The sequence below is a fragment of the Hydractinia symbiolongicarpus genome, chromosome 12 (assembly GCF_029227915.1).
Source record: "Hydractinia symbiolongicarpus strain clone_291-10 chromosome 12, HSymV2.1, whole genome shotgun sequence".
Lineage (NCBI taxonomy): Eukaryota > Metazoa > Cnidaria > Hydrozoa > Anthoathecata > Hydractiniidae > Hydractinia > Hydractinia symbiolongicarpus.
In genome coordinates, this window is record NC_079886.1 from 9,284,957 (window position 1) to 9,302,410 (window position 17,454).

The 17,454-nt window shown below is 34.4% G+C and overlaps 1 protein-coding gene across 1 annotated transcript; it reads right to left on the bottom strand.

Annotated features, from left to right (window-relative positions):
* Positions 1-303: 303 nt before the first annotated feature.
* Positions 304-11,588, bottom strand: LOC130622699 (zinc finger protein 26-like). Its single transcript, XM_057438193.1, has 2 exons — positions 11,497-11,588; positions 304-1,635 (listed from the first exon to the last, which is right to left on the bottom strand). The coding sequence occupies exon 2, from the start codon at positions 1,624-1,626 to the stop codon at positions 766-768; it is 861 nt and encodes a 286-aa protein (XP_057294176.1). The 5' UTR covers positions 1,627-1,635; positions 11,497-11,588; the 3' UTR covers positions 304-765.
* Positions 11,589-17,454: the final 5,866 nt, after the last annotated feature.

The following is a 17,454-nucleotide window of genomic DNA, read 5'->3' on the forward strand; positions in this document are numbered from 1 at the left end:
TTCTAAACATATTGCTTAGCAGTTGACATTTTGAAGCTAAAAGCACACTGATAATGTTAAGTATGTAGAGAAAGTTGTTTTTCTAGTGTACTTTAATTTTTTAGCAAGGTTAGGAAGGATTTTTTTTTGTTAGTCATCTTACTGACTTCTTGTATGAAAGTCGTTTGCAAACACGATCATTGCAAACTTTCAGTTTTACCTTTAAATCGATTATAAATATTATGAGCAGTAATACTCTGAGTTTTAAAAAAGATCTAACAATGTCTAGGCTTTGTAAAAAAGCTATAACAGTTTATATTACAAAAAAAGAAGGCTTTGTTCAAAAGATTTTTACAATTTTATATAAACATGACAAAAAAGTTACCTTGGATTCCCAGTTGAAATACTTTTTAACCTGCCCATTTTAAAAGGATGACTACATGGTTATATAAACAAAACATTCAATAAAACATACAAAAACTTTTAAAAGCACATATAACAAAATATAAAACTATATATATATATAAAAAGGATCTCATCTAAAAAATTGAAGTAGTGCTAAAGATATAAAATTGGAAAAAAACATAAAAAAAAGGAAAACAAAATTTATAAAAAAATAACAAAACAATGTCAACAAAAAGTAAGAAATGCTTAATCCTCTCATTAAAAATCATATGCAACATAAAACTTTATTCTGTTAAAAGTGTTAACAAAAATATCCATAAAAATACATGGTGCTGAAGAAAATATACATATCACTACATCTGAATATATAAAATTGAAAGTTTACTTTTTTATTTGCACGTGAGTCTTCCGAAAATGATCATGAAATGAAGTTATGCCAAGCAAATATAAATCACAAATAAAACATAAAAAGAAGCGGAATTCATTCTTTTCGGTTCTGAAAACATGCCATAAAACATGTTCACCATATTCTTTAGAATCAGCAACATCTTCTAAACAAACATGGCAGGTCCGAACATCACTGTGAACATCTTTATAATGTGACAAAAAAGCATTGTACCCAGGACTAAATTCCTTGCATATATCACAGTATAACTGCTCACCATATGTCAGCACATCACGCTTTTGACTACAATGTTGTTGAAGGTGTAGAAGAAATTCTTGTTCACCGTACAGAGTTGTTTCACAATGTAAGCAAAGAAATGGACGCTTTTTTAGACAAATGTAGTAGTAGTGGTTCAAAATGTGACTGTTAGCCATTTTGATATCTGAGAAAGCCTTTCCACAAATGCCACATATGGGAATTTCATTGGCAAATCTCTTTGATGATGTCAATGATTTATGCGCTGATGAATGTTCAATCAACGAATTATAAGAGGAAAAACTTAACATGCAAATTGGACATGAAAACATCAAATAAAAGTAATGTTTTTTGTTTAAATGTTCACACAATTCAGAGCTGTTCATAACCTTGTTACCACATAAGCCACACCTTGAAATATCAATGGTGTCGCATTGATCTTTTATCTTGTTATCTGTCTTGTTATAGTTTACTATTTGAAACACAGTCATTGGAGAAACTGCAGATTCTGATAAGACGTTTGAATTCTCATCCAAAATATTCATTTTAACTTCAGATTTTACTTTCTGAAAGACCTTATTTTCTTCTTTCTCACCCGTCATTTTTTTAGCCTAAAAAAATAAAAATACCAAGGATAAGAATTCGCCAGACATATATGTTCAGAAAATATTAGGCAACTTGTCCGAATTCTCTAAGCTTTTTACATTTCAACAATTCTTTTATTAAAATTTAATATGATTTAATCTAATGGATGTTTTAGCGGTGTAACTGCTGAGTTAAATCTTGTTTACCTCAGATGTTTCTTATTTTGACACTTCTTTTTGTTGGTTATTGTTTATTGAAAAGGCATCATGGGCTTTTAAAACAAAATACAGTGAAGAATATTTTCTTTTAGGTTGTGGGAAATCTAACTTTACTTTTTTGTTATTCAACTATGTTTAAACAAATTACACAAGATCTTATACAAGTTATTTCAGGAAGTTTCTTGTTGATAAGGGATCATCTTCGAAATCATTTCATTTTTGTTACAAATTGAAAGGATTTTTATCGTATGGGAATTGTTTCATTTTTCTTACATCGTTTCATAATCGTATCATGAAACGAATTAAATGTTTCATATTTATTTTACGAAACGATTATATATAATTTACTATGAAAAATGAAGCGATTTTAAAACTATTTTGAAACAATTTAAAAAAAAGTTTGAAACGATTTGATACGATTGTCAAATTATAAAATGTAATGATGCTAAAGGTGGATGATGTTATTGAAATGAATTTTGTAATGAATTAAATAATTAAAAACCAGTTAAACTTGTGAAATATAAACTTGTCTTTTCTTTAAGAAGTTGCTGTATTCATTCTAAAATAACAGGAAAATGTATATATAAAGCTTTAAAGTTATACAGTTGAAGCTTTACAGTTGCTGTATTTTATTCTTAAATGAAGAGAAAATGTCCCTGCGCAGCTTTTAAGTTGCTGTATATCATTCTAAAATGACGAGAAAACATCCCTGCGAAGCTTTACAGTTGCCTTATTTCATTCTAAAATGACGAGAAAACGTCCTTTTTTATCTTGACTCATATTGTTTTAGTTATTTTTTAACTTATTTCTCTGAAAGATGATTATAAATATATAAAGCTCAAATTATAAAATCAAAAAACGGTACTGAATGGAACATATAGATATTTGCTGTAATCCTTTATCAAACAAAAATAACACACATTTAAAATTTAATCTAAAAAAACTCAATACTTATGACTTTACTTCACAAAGTTTTTGTTTTCTTTACAAAAAGAGCTAGCCATGTGATTCTCTCAGTTGTGTCTACTATTTTCTTGATTTTTGAAGGGAATTTTTTTATATAATTATAAATTACATGAAACTTTGCTTGAACAAAGGCAACATAACAATTGTTTCGAAACCTTAAAAAAATTGTTTAAAATTTGTTTCGAAATAGTTTTAAACCGCTTTGTCGAACTGAAAATCCTTTTGTAATAAATTCTGAATCGTTTCGCATTTGTTTCTCAATAATTTCGAAAAATTAAAATTAATTCGTTTCAACACTTCATTAAATTCATTTCATTTCAAATTGTTTCAAAATCGCTTCTAATATAAGACATGTTTATCATACATCGCTGATATTTAAAGGAAACTTAAGTATCAAATCATGTAAATATCTGCTTTCCTCGTCACAAAAATAACAAAAAAGACATCATAGAAAGATTTTCGCAGAATGTTTAAAAACAGGATCTTAGAAAGTGAAAAGATCGCTTTAGATCATTTAAAAACAGTAAAAACAGGAACGTGAAAGCTATATCGCCATAAATTGTTTAGATCAAAACTATGAATACGCAATTTTGAAAAAAGGAATGTTTAAAAATAGTTTCGCGTTATAAATTCATCACGTTTTTAAATGTGTTTTCGTTTTGGGAAAAGAATTCATTTCAGACTTCGTTTTGTGTTGCTTTCCTAGATATTCTTAAAATAGTTTTAAAATCATTTCCCATTCGCTTCCACTTCTTATCCATTTTTAGCTTAAAAATCAAAATAAATTACAATTGCTTCTGAAACATTTCAAATTGCTTAAAGGTAGTGACTGCTTGAAACTTATAATGGCTGTATTAACTCGTATTTGTACACTGATAGAAAAAACTGCTACCTTTCCCATCAATTTTTGATAAAAACAAACATAAACAAAACTTTATTTCATGTGGCCATGCCGAAGATGTTTTCGCAATTAGAAACTGGGTAAAAAATTTTAATATGCGTAATTATGCAACAAGAAAAAGCATAAACCCACTGAAGTAACACTGAGATGTCTTTATCATTTTATTCCTTGTGTGATACATAGGTAGATTGCATTCTAGTCGTTCGATACATTCTTCAAACTTCTTTCAAAACAATTTTTCAATGAAAATTGGGACTAAAAGCAATAAAATTAACGTTAATGTTAATGTTATCGGCTTTCAATATGAACCCGTTGGAGGAAGTGGCTCGGAAATCCAGGCCAGTTTTTGTGAATAGGATACGTGAAGACTACCCAGTCCACATGGAAGTTCCTGAGGTGGATTGTTCTTGAAGCAGAGACAAGGAAAACTAATGAAATGTATTTATAATAACTCTACTGGTTTCATATAAATTACAATTTTATTCTTTTGTATTTTAAGGAGTTCTCAATGATTTTATCCCTGTCAGGTCGCTCTGTCGAGCAATTTTTTTGTCACATTGACGTTTTTTCCTCTTTTTTGCCCTAGCTCTCTTTCCACTTGACACACGTACAATGACCTTCTTAATGATGATATCTTGATATTCAAACACCTTCTCCTTTTTAATGGGCTTCGATACAAAAGATACAAAATGATAAACTAAACAACGGATATAGCTTCTGCCAATCTTCGAACACAACATAAATAAATACAAACATAGCCTGTGCTGATGGACAAAATAATACACGTACAAAATACATAAAACATAAAACACTATTGTGTCGATCCCCTGTGCTGGCTTTCTGAATTCTATACGTTAAAATTCCACAGAAAAAACAACAATATTTTTGATTCTGAACTTTACCAGACGTTTGTTTTAGGGACCGTCTCCACCATTGTTTCGCATTTTACACGAATTGAAACGATAAAGATCGTTTCGTGATCGTATCATCATTTTTTAAAATTGTTTCAGATCGTTTCATGAAACAAATTTTAAAATTACGAAACGATTAGGAAAAGATTTAAAATAAAATTTGTGAGTTAAAAAATGAAACGAATGGGAAACGAATGGGAAACAATTTAGAAACAAAGTTCTGAAACCATTCTGAAACAATTTGTAAAACAAATTTTGTTTTTATTTGAAGCTTAATTAAAAAACAATTAAAACGCAATAAAAATCGATTCTTAAAAATTATTTTAAAGCAGGTGTCGATCCTACAGAAGGCGTCATTTACAAGCTTAAACTTCTTTTATATCTACATACGTTTTTTAAAAAATCTTATATTTATTGTTTATTCATACGTTTGTAGTTTTTGTAAAAACTAAAACATCATGACTACGTTGGATGAGAGTGAATTTGAAGACTTAGATTGGTTGTTTGAAAGTTATGCAAAAGATGAAAGTTTAAATGTTGAAGATATTTACCAAGGCAAGAGACAACGAGTTTTTTTAGTGTCTTTATATTTTTGTGTGTTTTCTAAAAAAACTTTCTTGTTTGAACGTAAGTTTGTTTTTAAAATTATGTATTTCTATTTTCCGTTTTACCTTTAGAAATGCTGAGCAAAACAACAATAAACCACAGCGTCCACGAAAATAATCCAGAACAGCAAGGTTCAGCTGGCGCCCACTTTAGACGCAGAAATGATACAATGTACACTAACGGAGTTACATTAAAAGATACTGTTTGTCACGTTAAAAGTACATTAGGGATAGACGTAAGCAAAGACACCGTCCACAGACTTATGCTTCCCCCTCGTCGAAAGACAACTGCAAGTAGGCGTTTTAAGGGCTTAATTGATGCGCGTGTTCCACTGAAACGCAACACTGCTGAAAAGAAAACTCACATCAATTTTCATTATACACCTCCGTGCAAGTAAGTCTTGTAAATCAGATGGCAACACTTTGTAAAGAAAACACTCTTTGTTTGTCCGTTGACAACAAAAATAAAGTGGAAGTGGGGATTCGTAGTAAAATATGTAGATTTTATATGAACAGAGATGCGCCAAACTACGACGACCATGATTTTCCGCATTCAAATTGTAAACTCGTCCTGGCTGGCTATCAAGTTTTGAGAAAAAAGAACGAAAGAAGTAGGTCGTTATCACCACCAAGAACCTTGTTTAAAAAACCCAGACACAATCACTTTCCGTAGGAGAGGGCATTATAAAGACTATAAACAGTGATGTTGATATATGCACAGATCAACTTAATGCGACAAAATTATATGGTCACGAAACGGTAATTTAATTGTGAAACTTTCTCCTTCGCGTCTTTTGGAGAGTACAAACGTTATGCATGTTAATCATTTGATGGAGTTAATAAAACACGAGACGCTTATGAATACGCATGACGTTGTTTTGATTGCTGACGGTGGACCAGATTGGTCTGTGAAAGGAGTTATCAATTTAATGTCGCTGGGTTTTTTGTGGCTAAATTGTCACTTGGATTCGCTAAATCTACAATGTTATGCGCCTGGCCACTCACCATTTAACCCTATCGAAAGAAGCTGGTCGTATTTAACTAAGCAGATAGTCGGTGTTACATTATCAGACACGATCAAAGGAGTCGTACCTGCAGCAGGCGACGATGAGGCATGGAATAAAGTGCTAGACAATGCCACTATTGAGTGCACAAATTTTTGGCATAACAAATATGGAGATTAGAAGCAATGTGAGAAGTTCACGCGAAAAACTATCAAAAACCAATTAAAATAATCTGGTGTGATGAATCTCCCTCGCTGAAACGGATCTTTATCGTTTATACTGTTCAAAACAACATAGCCTCCAATATTTCGGAGGATTATCTCTGCCCATTGCTTGGAACCATGGTTTCAGTAATTTATCATCTTTAGGAAAGCGAAAGAAACTTCTATCTTTTTCACGCTGACTTTTATTACTGCAGCGATACACAGCACACAAAGCAATGATCCTTCCACAAACCTAAAGATTTTAGCGCACATCTTATCTGGATATAAAACTAGATCCCGGTTTTCACGCAAATATTTTCAAACACTTATAATGTTTAAATCTCGGGCTGGCATTGTAGTTGTGCCTAATTAGTATAATATTAAAACATTTAAATACTTTTTGTCAATAAAAAATCCAAAAATGTATATATTTAGTTACACGATATACAACACTTGAGTATTTTTTCTTTCTATTTACATACTTCTTCTCCAATGTGTACAAGGCCCTTCACTTTTTCAAAGTTTTGAAAGGAAGAAAAAAAGTAATAAATTATTCATTTGAATCTGACCTCTTGGTGACGGAGATAAAACTCACATTTGTTTTTTTAATGCATACATTCATTTTTCTGAGACCTGTAAATGGCTATAAAAAATGATAATACACAATATTGAAACAATAATGAATGTTTTAGTTTGTATAAAAAACCAAACAATTGTGAAGACAGTTCCCAACTAAAAGATAGGAATTTGGGATCCCGCAATTGCAGTATATATATATGCCATTGACATGAGAAATTAAAAACAAGGTCCTTGGTTGGCGCTTAAAGTCGTTGGACAATAAGTTTGATTTGATTTTATAATACCCTCGGGAAAAGCTCTATCGATATCAAATAGGACATTTGCCACACAACTTCCTCGGCAAGAACTTTATTTCCTGGTTTATTTGATCAAATATCTATTACTTTTAATATAATATCAACTTTGAAAAGTAACAAATTTTTAAAAACTATCACTATAAACCTGGTTAATTTTGCTACGACATTATACCACTTACAGGGCATAATTTTGACAAATAACACGATTGTGGAAACCCACGCTTATTAGGTAAGTGAGTAAGCAAGCACTAAAATCCTACTGAAAAAAAAAGAAAGAGAGAGAAAAAGAAAAAAAGAGAAGAAAAAAGAAAGAAAGAAAAAGAGAGAGAGATTTAGTGTCATTTCTCCAAAAGTTAGAGATATAACCTAAGAAAACTACTTTTGTTTGACGTTATAAAAGTGGGAAAAGTGATGTTAGTTATGCCTGCTACAAATGCTGTTAGCGAACGATTTTTTCAGCTTTGAACCGCATTTTCTAAAAAGTGCCAGCACCCTTAAAATTTCTAGTGTTCTTATCATTTTTTATATTATTGTAGTCGTGTAATGCAAATATGCATATATCTCTTTCTACCTTTCGGTTTCTGATGGAAATTTTTATCTAAATTTTGATTCCAATTAAACAATGCAGCTTTTCTAAATTACTAAAATTTTGAAACATTCATCGTGATTTTTAACATTCAACCATGAGATTGTTGATGTCTAAAAGTGTATTTTCCGGCAATCTAGAGATGTAAAATTTAAAAACTTCCCACTTGGCGCACATCATGGAGGCTCAACTTGCAAAAATAATTGCTTTCATTAAAAAAAACAATAGGATAGCGAGTTCCTTTCAAATTGCGCGAAAATAATTGCTTCGTGTTAAAAACAAAAGCATAGCAAGAAACATTGTTTAAAAACAATACTCTGCGTGAGAATAAATTAAACGCGAAGGCCATTGAATTTTTATTTTTTTTAACAACGAAACTAATCATAGTAACGCGATTTAAATCTCGATTTTTTTAAAAAACACAAGCTCTTTTAAAAAACAACAAATCCAATGATCTAAATATTTAAAAAAAAAAAATAATGCTACTTTTTAAACTTATAGTAATATTTCTTTATCGTCAAAACATATTTTTTACATGCAAAACTTTTAGAAGTTCTTTTTATAAAAAGCAACGTTTAGCAACGCAAACGGAAAAACCCTACGTTCGGGACTTTTCCCTTCGCGATAAGATTTTAAAAACAAATTAAATTTTAATACCGAAGAAAGAAAAAATCTAAAAATATAACTTTTGACGTTTTATAGTATCACGCTACATTTTATTGTTAAAAACATTGTCTTTGTTTTTTCTAGCGCGCAACAGCTCTATCTCTTAAAAGATTTAAACAATGCATCTCGCTGTCTATTTAGTTTTCGCGCAAATCTTTTATTTTATAAAACTATCAAACAATGGCTCGCCGTGTCACATTGATAGAGTTGATAACATTTTAAATACTTAAAAAACTATCTAACAAAGCTTTCCTATCGCCGTTCTTCGTTCTTTAACTTTCTAAAAAATCATTTCTATTGCCGCTCTTCGTTATTAAACTTTTAAAACGCGATCTAAAAAAAACATATCTATCGCCGCTTTTCGTTTTTAAACTTCTAAAATGCAATCTAAAAAAAACATTTCTATCGCTGTTTTTCGTTTTTAAACTTCTAAAATGCAATCTAAAAAAAACATTTCTATCGCTGTTTTTCGTTTTTAAACTTTTAAAATGCGATCTAAAAAAGCTTTTCTAGCGCCGTTTTTCGTTTTTAAACTTTCAAAAAGCGATCTAAAACAACATTTCTATCGCCGTTTTTCGTTTTTAAACTTTTAAAATGCGATCTAAAAAAGCTTTTCTATAGCGGTTTTTCGTTTTTAAACTTTTAAAATGCAATCTAAAAAAACATTTCTATCGCCGTTTTTCGTTTTTAAACTTTTAAAATGCGATCTAAAAAAGCTTTTCTATCAAAATTAAAGTTTCAATCTTTGTTAAAATATAATAATTTCTATCGCTTAAAAGCTTTATTTAACCCGCGCAACCAACAATGCCTTCTCGCTAGCTTATTTAGTTTCCACGCAAAACTTTTGTTTAATAAAAATATTAAACAATGGCTCTTCGTGTCACATTGATAGAGTTGATAACATATGCAATATGCTATTGGGAATAGTTATGTTAGCGCAGCTATAATAAGCTATTTTTTCTTCAATAATCTTTTGTTTATTACGCGCAAGTTAATGACTTACAAGACTCGCAAGATAATTAATAAGAACAAAAAACAAACAACTACCGCCTCCGAGAAAAAGGTGTGAAACTTCAGCGTACGCGTACGCTTACATCTGGACTGTACTGTACTGTATATACAAAAAATTGCTTGAGCAAAGATGACTTAACAAACAACCAAACTGTGAAAAAAAATTCATGCGACTAGATGTGGTTGTACCCTGACTGTAATATAAGAATATTTAGAGATGTATTCTGACGGATGTGTTTATTCCACGGGCCATTATATGGTTTATTTGTTATTAAAGCCATCATTATGAACAGGGCTAAGCATGCTGTTTAAATGGTAAAAACTTCATAAATTCAAGGATATCTTTCTTCACTGGCTTTAAATCTTTAAAGATTGCCTCCGACGTTATAACAAGTTAATCTTATTCGAAATAAGTTGGTATCGGATGCAATACCAACGTTATTTGCACATTGTGAGACAGCACCAAAACGAAAAAGCGTAAAGTTGAAGATTGGAAATCGTCAAGTAAGTGCAGTAAATGTAAAATATAATTCTTATAATTCTGATTTCTTAATTTTGTTTGATCTTTTAAGATGATGAAAAATTTACTGCGAATGATGTCGAGGCTGAAGGAATCCATTTTGATTCTGATTTATGTGAACCCGGTAGTTTGGAAACAGTAAATTCGCCCAAGTAGAAACGCAAACGGAACGTCAGCGTAATTACGGAACGCAATTTAAGGCAACATTTTTGCGTAATTTTTATTGTGTTTAAATGTGTTATGTTATTCGGAATATAACAACTGCTTCAATTTAATTTTAGACTGAAACGAAGCACAAAAAAATTGAGGCAAAGCCAAAATTTAAAGATTCATCAAGTCAATGCAATTTATTGGGTGATGCAGGTATTAACGCATTTTTATCTGATTTATAAGCATACATTACGTAACAATAATAGCAGTGTAATTATCGCTTTAGGCGTCACTGAAATTATACCATCTGACTTATAGGATAAAATCCAGGCCCTTTCTGATATACTCGGCATCCCAAATCTTTCCAGCGTTATTAAACGGTTTTACCAACAACAGCACAGCAGGCCTTTGCAAAGCAGTCCAAGAAAGAGATAGTGAGCCATATTGTAGAAACTTACAAAATTTCCATGAAGTGTTATTTGTATAATTATTTCTAATACTTAATTTAGCTTACAAGATGCAGAAGTCAATACTTCATTCACGCAGGAAAATGTTCCAACTGATACAAAGTAAGTGTTTCTGGATTAATAATTTTTTTTAACTAACAAGTGTAACTAAGTTTAACTAACAAGTACTTTGAAACATATCAACAAGGCATTCTAAACACGAATTAGTCAGTAGAATATATCACTGTGAGGCATCCTATAATTCTTTGGTCCTTGTGACATCAATTATGCAGCCATTATGAATTTCAAAGTTCGAGAAAAAAGTGTGAGCATGATAAAGCCGCATGAAGTGAGGTAGCTCAAAATTTGAAAGTTTATTTACAATTACTTGCTGTACTAAACTTTTCTGTAAAAAACGAATGCTATTTTCTTAAATACTTATATGAATAGAACTTAATTAGGCTGCATCATTAAAACGTCGGAGGGAACCTTTAATATGTTTTAAATATAGCTAGTTAATCTTTGACAATTTTGGCTGAATTTTAAAGTACATTTTCCTGTAGCAAAGTTTCTTTTTAATTAGCTAAGTATTCAAAGTGCTAAGATTTGACAGTGAAAAGTCCATGCAAGTATTAATGAAGGAAGAAAGTAAAAATATCTAGCTAAAGCTAAACCAAAGTCTCCTTGAAAAATGTGCAGAAAAAATTTTTTGGATAGGGAGCACTATGAGTTATCTGACATAAAAAAAGATCAGAAAGGAGGTGCATATCAGAAACAAACTGAATTCCTGAATTCTAGTTTCACTAAAATAATAAAAACACGTACGATTTTTTTGTTACTTGTGTTCTGTCCGTTCTGTCCCTTCAACACTCCAGTCGCGGCTTGTTGTTTTTCACAACCGCTCTGTTTAGATTATTCGCGGGTTTACTCACATCACAAAAAACAGACCAGTGACCCAAGAATCATTTAGCTTTGGCGTCTGAAGGTACTGGCCAATAAACTATTTACTCGAGCATCATCTTTGCAGCACTTGGGACGGAATACTATTTGATAAATCATTGAAAATGAAGTATTTATGTTTCTTCAATAAGCTAAACTTGAAACAGTTAAAGAAATGTTGATGTGTTCATTTATTGCTTCGTCTTGTATCGTTTTTTGAATCATTGAATTCCGTGTATGAGGTACTTAATATTACCTGCTGTATTGTTGCGATTTCTTGCCATAGGCAATTCTTATTCCGATTTGACTTTCACGTTTAGAATGCATCGTTCAATAATTAGTAGAATTATTCCTGAAGTTTGCTGAGCAATATATAAATACAATTTACTTGCGAAAACTTTTCTTTTTGTTTCTTGTGTAGATGCATTTCTGCAAGGCAAGTGTGTTGACGGTATTCTTTGAAATTTGCTACGTATATCGGGTCCTTTATACGGAATAATAAAATATATTCATTGCACAAAAAGTGATAACACTGTGAACCAATCTATTAAAGACTATGTTTACATTGAATTGCGGATAAATATCTTAGCAGAGATACAGTAAAAGCTTCTGTTATAGCGGAAACTCCTCTTTATACCGGCCGCCAAGATAAGCGGCATTAAGAAAACCAGCTAAGCCAGTGTCAATACTACCTACACTGGAGACAACAAGTGTAATTGAAAAGCTTAAAATGAGGGAGTCGACCGGTGAAAAAAATCAGCTGGTCGAAACTGTACCAAAACCTATTAAGAAACGCGTATACGGGGTCTACAACAGCTTCAGGAGTATGGCCTGCATGCATGCATGAAGAATCTGCGCTTCATGAAACCTCGATTCCAGGGCCTCCAGCGCTTTATCTTCGTATTAAAAAATGCTACATGCCCTGGGATCGAGGTAGCGCTTCATGACAAATTTAAAGAAGAAGCACAGCATAACTGCACCAAGGAGCCGGTGTCTATATGAAGATCTTCAGGAAGATGTTGACCTCACATCTAGGAAGTAAAAGTATGCGCTACACAAGTTGTACAAAAGCTTTCGCAACCCATATAGTGCGAATGCAAAATCCAATGTAAACACATTGATCAAGCAGCAAGTGAAGGGTATGGTTTTCGCACAGGTGCAAACTGCCTATGGAATCAAGTGGAAGAAAAAAATCATGCTAACAATTCAGCTTTATACAGAGGACTTGGATGAAGTAGAGACAGAAGGCTGGAGGGAGTAGAGCATCAGCATAATAAATAATGTATACTTTTTGGGTCGATAAGATCTTTAACAGTTACTAGATAGAGATTTCTTAAGGTAGCGAGGTAGAAGAGTTACTAAATATATAGCGTTCTTGCAGATGCAAAAGCATGTGGGGACTCCGCTCTACCAGCAAGTCGTTTTGTTGTAGACAGAGTCCTGTACAAGAACGCTCAGGATTATACGCTGCGTCTTTCTTAATGATCTTCATACATAAAGCTGTCTACATAGATGAATATCGAGATTAACCCTAGGTAAAAGTATGAGGAATGATTCAGATGGAACGTCATTGCATCCCTGCATCGCAAGTCAAAAACACCGCAAACCTACGATATATTGAAAATCGCTGTAACTGCAAGTGTATAGAGTTCTCGACGGCTGTCAGCCGCATGTTCAAATTCGGGAAGAACAACTCTAACCTTTCAGTGAAAGTGCTAACATCAGCAAGAAGAAGAATTGACTACAATGTCATACGCGAAAAGCAAGTAAGCCTACTGCTTATCACAGACGGTAAAAGACACGCTGTACCAGCACCAAGATTATATCTAGATTGTTGAGCAGCATAAATCAAGAGATAACAAAAAATGGTGGAAAGATCACGATGGTCATATACAACGCAGGGTAACCGTTTGTCATCTATAAGGTACCGTGGCAAATTTCGAACAACTGCGTCTACATGACCGCCGCAGTTAAATAGAGAGATAGAGAAATGTTCCTTCTGGCGCAACGGACATCGCACACACGCGCACGCCCGGTCAAACACAACAAATCTTTGATCATCCAATGCATGTCCCTATTATGCTGTGTTAATCCATGCACATCAAATAATGCAGCAAATGAGTAAAAATACTTCTAGCGCAGATTGAAGTAAATTCCCCTGCTGATCATCAACGCATGCTGAGCATCAATGCACACCGTAAAACAATTACGTGATATTGCGAAAAGCCATGGCCTGACTTACTACAAGCTACGCAAGGCTGAATTGGTTTCTTTGCTAGAGGATGTACCACAGAGACCCCCTAGCAGGGCTGGACAGCAAAAACCACTCAGGCTCGTGACAATGATACCAACACCGGAGGCTATGGATGTATTCGAAAAATAAGAGATATAAAAAAATCGATGAAGTGGAAAAAAGGCTGGAGAAGACTACCTCGAAGATATTCAAAATCTATATGATCAGCCGGTGCAAGATTTTACGCCTCGGGAACATAAGCACGTGCTTCACAAGACATTCCGAAGTTTTCGCATCTCTGGTGTAGAAAAGGCCGACGTCGACGGGTTTATAACGATGGTGCGATCCAACGTGAAAACCTTGATCGAGGAGCAGGTAAGAGAAATGAACTCAGCAAAGGTACAGCTGTCCCTATGGATCATGTGGAAGAAGAATATAGTACCAAGCCCGGAGGAGGCTAACGACGAGTACATCGAGGTGAAGAAAGCCTTTAACAGCAAGATGGCAGAAATTTTACAAGGCAGCGATGTAGACGATGTGCTGGACAGGATGTTTGCTGAAATCAAGACCCAAGTTGAAAATCGGCATTTATTGATAGAATTCTACACCTAGATGTAGATTCCAATAAACTGCGGCTAACCTAATACGTAGAACTACCTAAATGGATAGCCTCGAAAAAAGGCTATCATCAACCCAAAAAAGAGGATGAGGAGTGTTTCAAGTGGGCGTCATAGCATCATTGCACCATTCAGAGATTGGAAAAGACATGCAAAGGATATCTAAGCTGAGACCCTACATAGATCTCTACAATTGGCAGGATATAGAATTCCCGACAAGCATCAAAGACATATCCAAGTTTGAGAAGAGCAACACGGACATTGCGGTAAACGTTTTGTATGTAACGAAAAAGAAGATACACATCCTGCGGCGATCCTCGCACAACACTAAGCGTAACAAACAGGTGAATCTGCTGCTTATCACGAATGATAAAAAGAACCACTACACAGCTGTCAAGATTCTATCGCTACTCCTAGGCAAGGAGACATCTAAGAATAGAAATGCGATGCATTTCTGCCTGAACTTCCTGCAGGCCTTTCCTACGGTTGAATCGAGGGACAAGCATTATGGCTACTGCAAGAACCACGAGGCGGTTAAAATCACAATGCCAAAAGAAGGTGAAAAATGGTTAAAATACAGGGATGGTCAGATGCAAATCAAGGTACCTTTTGCAATATACGCGGATTTTGAGAGCTTATTACTACCGGTGGAGGATGCCAGAGAGATCAAGACGAAAAAGTTGAACAAGCACGTACCATCTGGCTGGTCTACGAATAGTACATTTGCATATGGAAATGCACCAGAGTCACTAACTGTTTATCGTGGTAAGGATTGTGTCACACGATTTGTGGAAAACCTGGAAGATCGGGCGAAGCGGTCATATAACACATTCCCGCAACAACCAATGTTGGAACTAACAGAGGTATTAAAAAGAGAACATAATGAGGCCAAGGAATGTCACATCTGCATGAAACCCTTTAACGACGTGAGTTACCGCAAAGTTCGGGATCATTGTCACTATACGGGACTATATAGGGGCGTGGCGCATAATAACTGTAACCTCAAATACAAGATACCTAGTCATATACCTATCATATTCCACAATCTAAGCGACTACGATACGCATCTCTTCATCCGGGAATTGAGGGAAAAGTATCACACACAGGACATTGGTTGTATAGAGGAGAACTCGGAAAAGTATATCAGCTTCAATGTTAAAATCAAGGTACCACTTGCGGGTATGGGTATGGTGATGGTGAGGTCTATAAAAAAATAGAAATCAGGCTCATCGATAGCTGTAGATTCATGGCATTCAGCCTGGATAAATTGGCAAGCAACCTCAATGATCTCCGTTGGCATTTCAACAAGGATGATAAATTTCAACTCATGCGTAGAAGGGGCGTATACCCGTACGAGTATATGGATGGATGGCAGCGATTTGAAGAGTTGGACCTACCCACCAAGGAAGCATTTAACAGCAAGCAGAATATGACGAAGATTAGTGATGAAGACTATCAATATGCAAAAAAGGTATGGAATTGTAAGGATATAACTAACATGGGTGACTACCACGATGTGTATCTTAAGACAAATGTCCTGCTACTGGCAGATGTTTTCGAAACGTTTCGAAACGTGTTCTTGACCAACTACAAACTTCACCCTGCGCACTTTTACTCGGCGCCGGGCCTTGCATGGAAAGCGGTATTTAAATATACTGGAATTAGATTAGAGAATGCTATTGATGTTTAAGAAGGGGGTACGAGGAGGTATAACTCGGGCGGTACACCGTTATGCCAAGGCAAACAACAAATACATGGGAGAACAGTATAACTCCAATGAGGAATCCTCATAACAACAACCTGTACGGATGGGCCATGTGTCAAGATCTGCCAACAGATAGCTTCAAATGGATCTACAACGTGGAGGAATTTACCAAAAAGCGAATTGTGAAACTTGTCGAAAAGAACAAGAATGGATGCTTGCTCGAGGTTGATATCGACTACCTCGAGAGATTACACGACACACATAATGATCTACCATTTTTAACTGAACGCATGGTGATCAACAAAGTCGAAAAACTGGTACCAAATTTAAAAAATAAGCGTGAGTATGTGGTGTATATCAGAGCCCTTCACGAGGCCATAAAGCATGAACTTGAGCTGAAGACGTGCATAGGGTCATTTAATTTAACCAAAGGCCATGCCTTAAGGGATATATTGATCTTAACACGAGGCTGAGGACTGCCTCACAAAATGACTTTGAGAAGGATTTTTACAAGCTCGTGAACCTCTCGGTGTTTGGCAAAACCATAGAGAGTATTAGGAAATATCGGAACATCCAGCTGGTCACCAACGAGGATAAGTATATGAAGCTTGTCATAAAGCCCAACTTTAAGGGTGAAAGCCGGTTTAGTAAGCACCTCCTAGGTGTAGAGATTGGCAAGACGGAAGTCCGTATACATTGGTCAGGTGATCCTCGATTTGTGAAAGCTAATCATGTACGAATTTCACCATGATTTCATGCAGCCCAAATATGGTAGCAAGATTCAGCTTCTGTACATGGATACTGACTCGCTCGTATACCATTCAAACAAAGGACTATTATCGTGGCATTGCGCAGGATGTCGAGACACGTTTTGACGCGAGTCCCTACAACAAGGATAATAATAGACCCCTTCCTATTGGTAAAAACAAAAAAGTTGCGAGTCTGATGAAGGATGAACTAGGTGGGAAAATTATTGCCGAGTTTACGTTGATAGCAAAATTATATACGAGAGTCTAAGAAAAGAGAGTGGTGACAGGAAGGAAAAGGGCGTAAAGAGATGCATCACTAAGATGTCTATCACATTCGACGATTATAGACGATGCCTGGAGGAAGGCGTTGATATATACAAAAGCTAGGTGCTAATTCAACACAAGAACCATCAAATCTACACCCAAAAGGTGAACAAATTAGCACTTAACAGGAAAGATGACAAAAGGCTCGTGCAACAGGACCAGATTACGACGTTAGCCAGTGGACACTATCGCCGGATCTCTACCCGAGAATAAAAC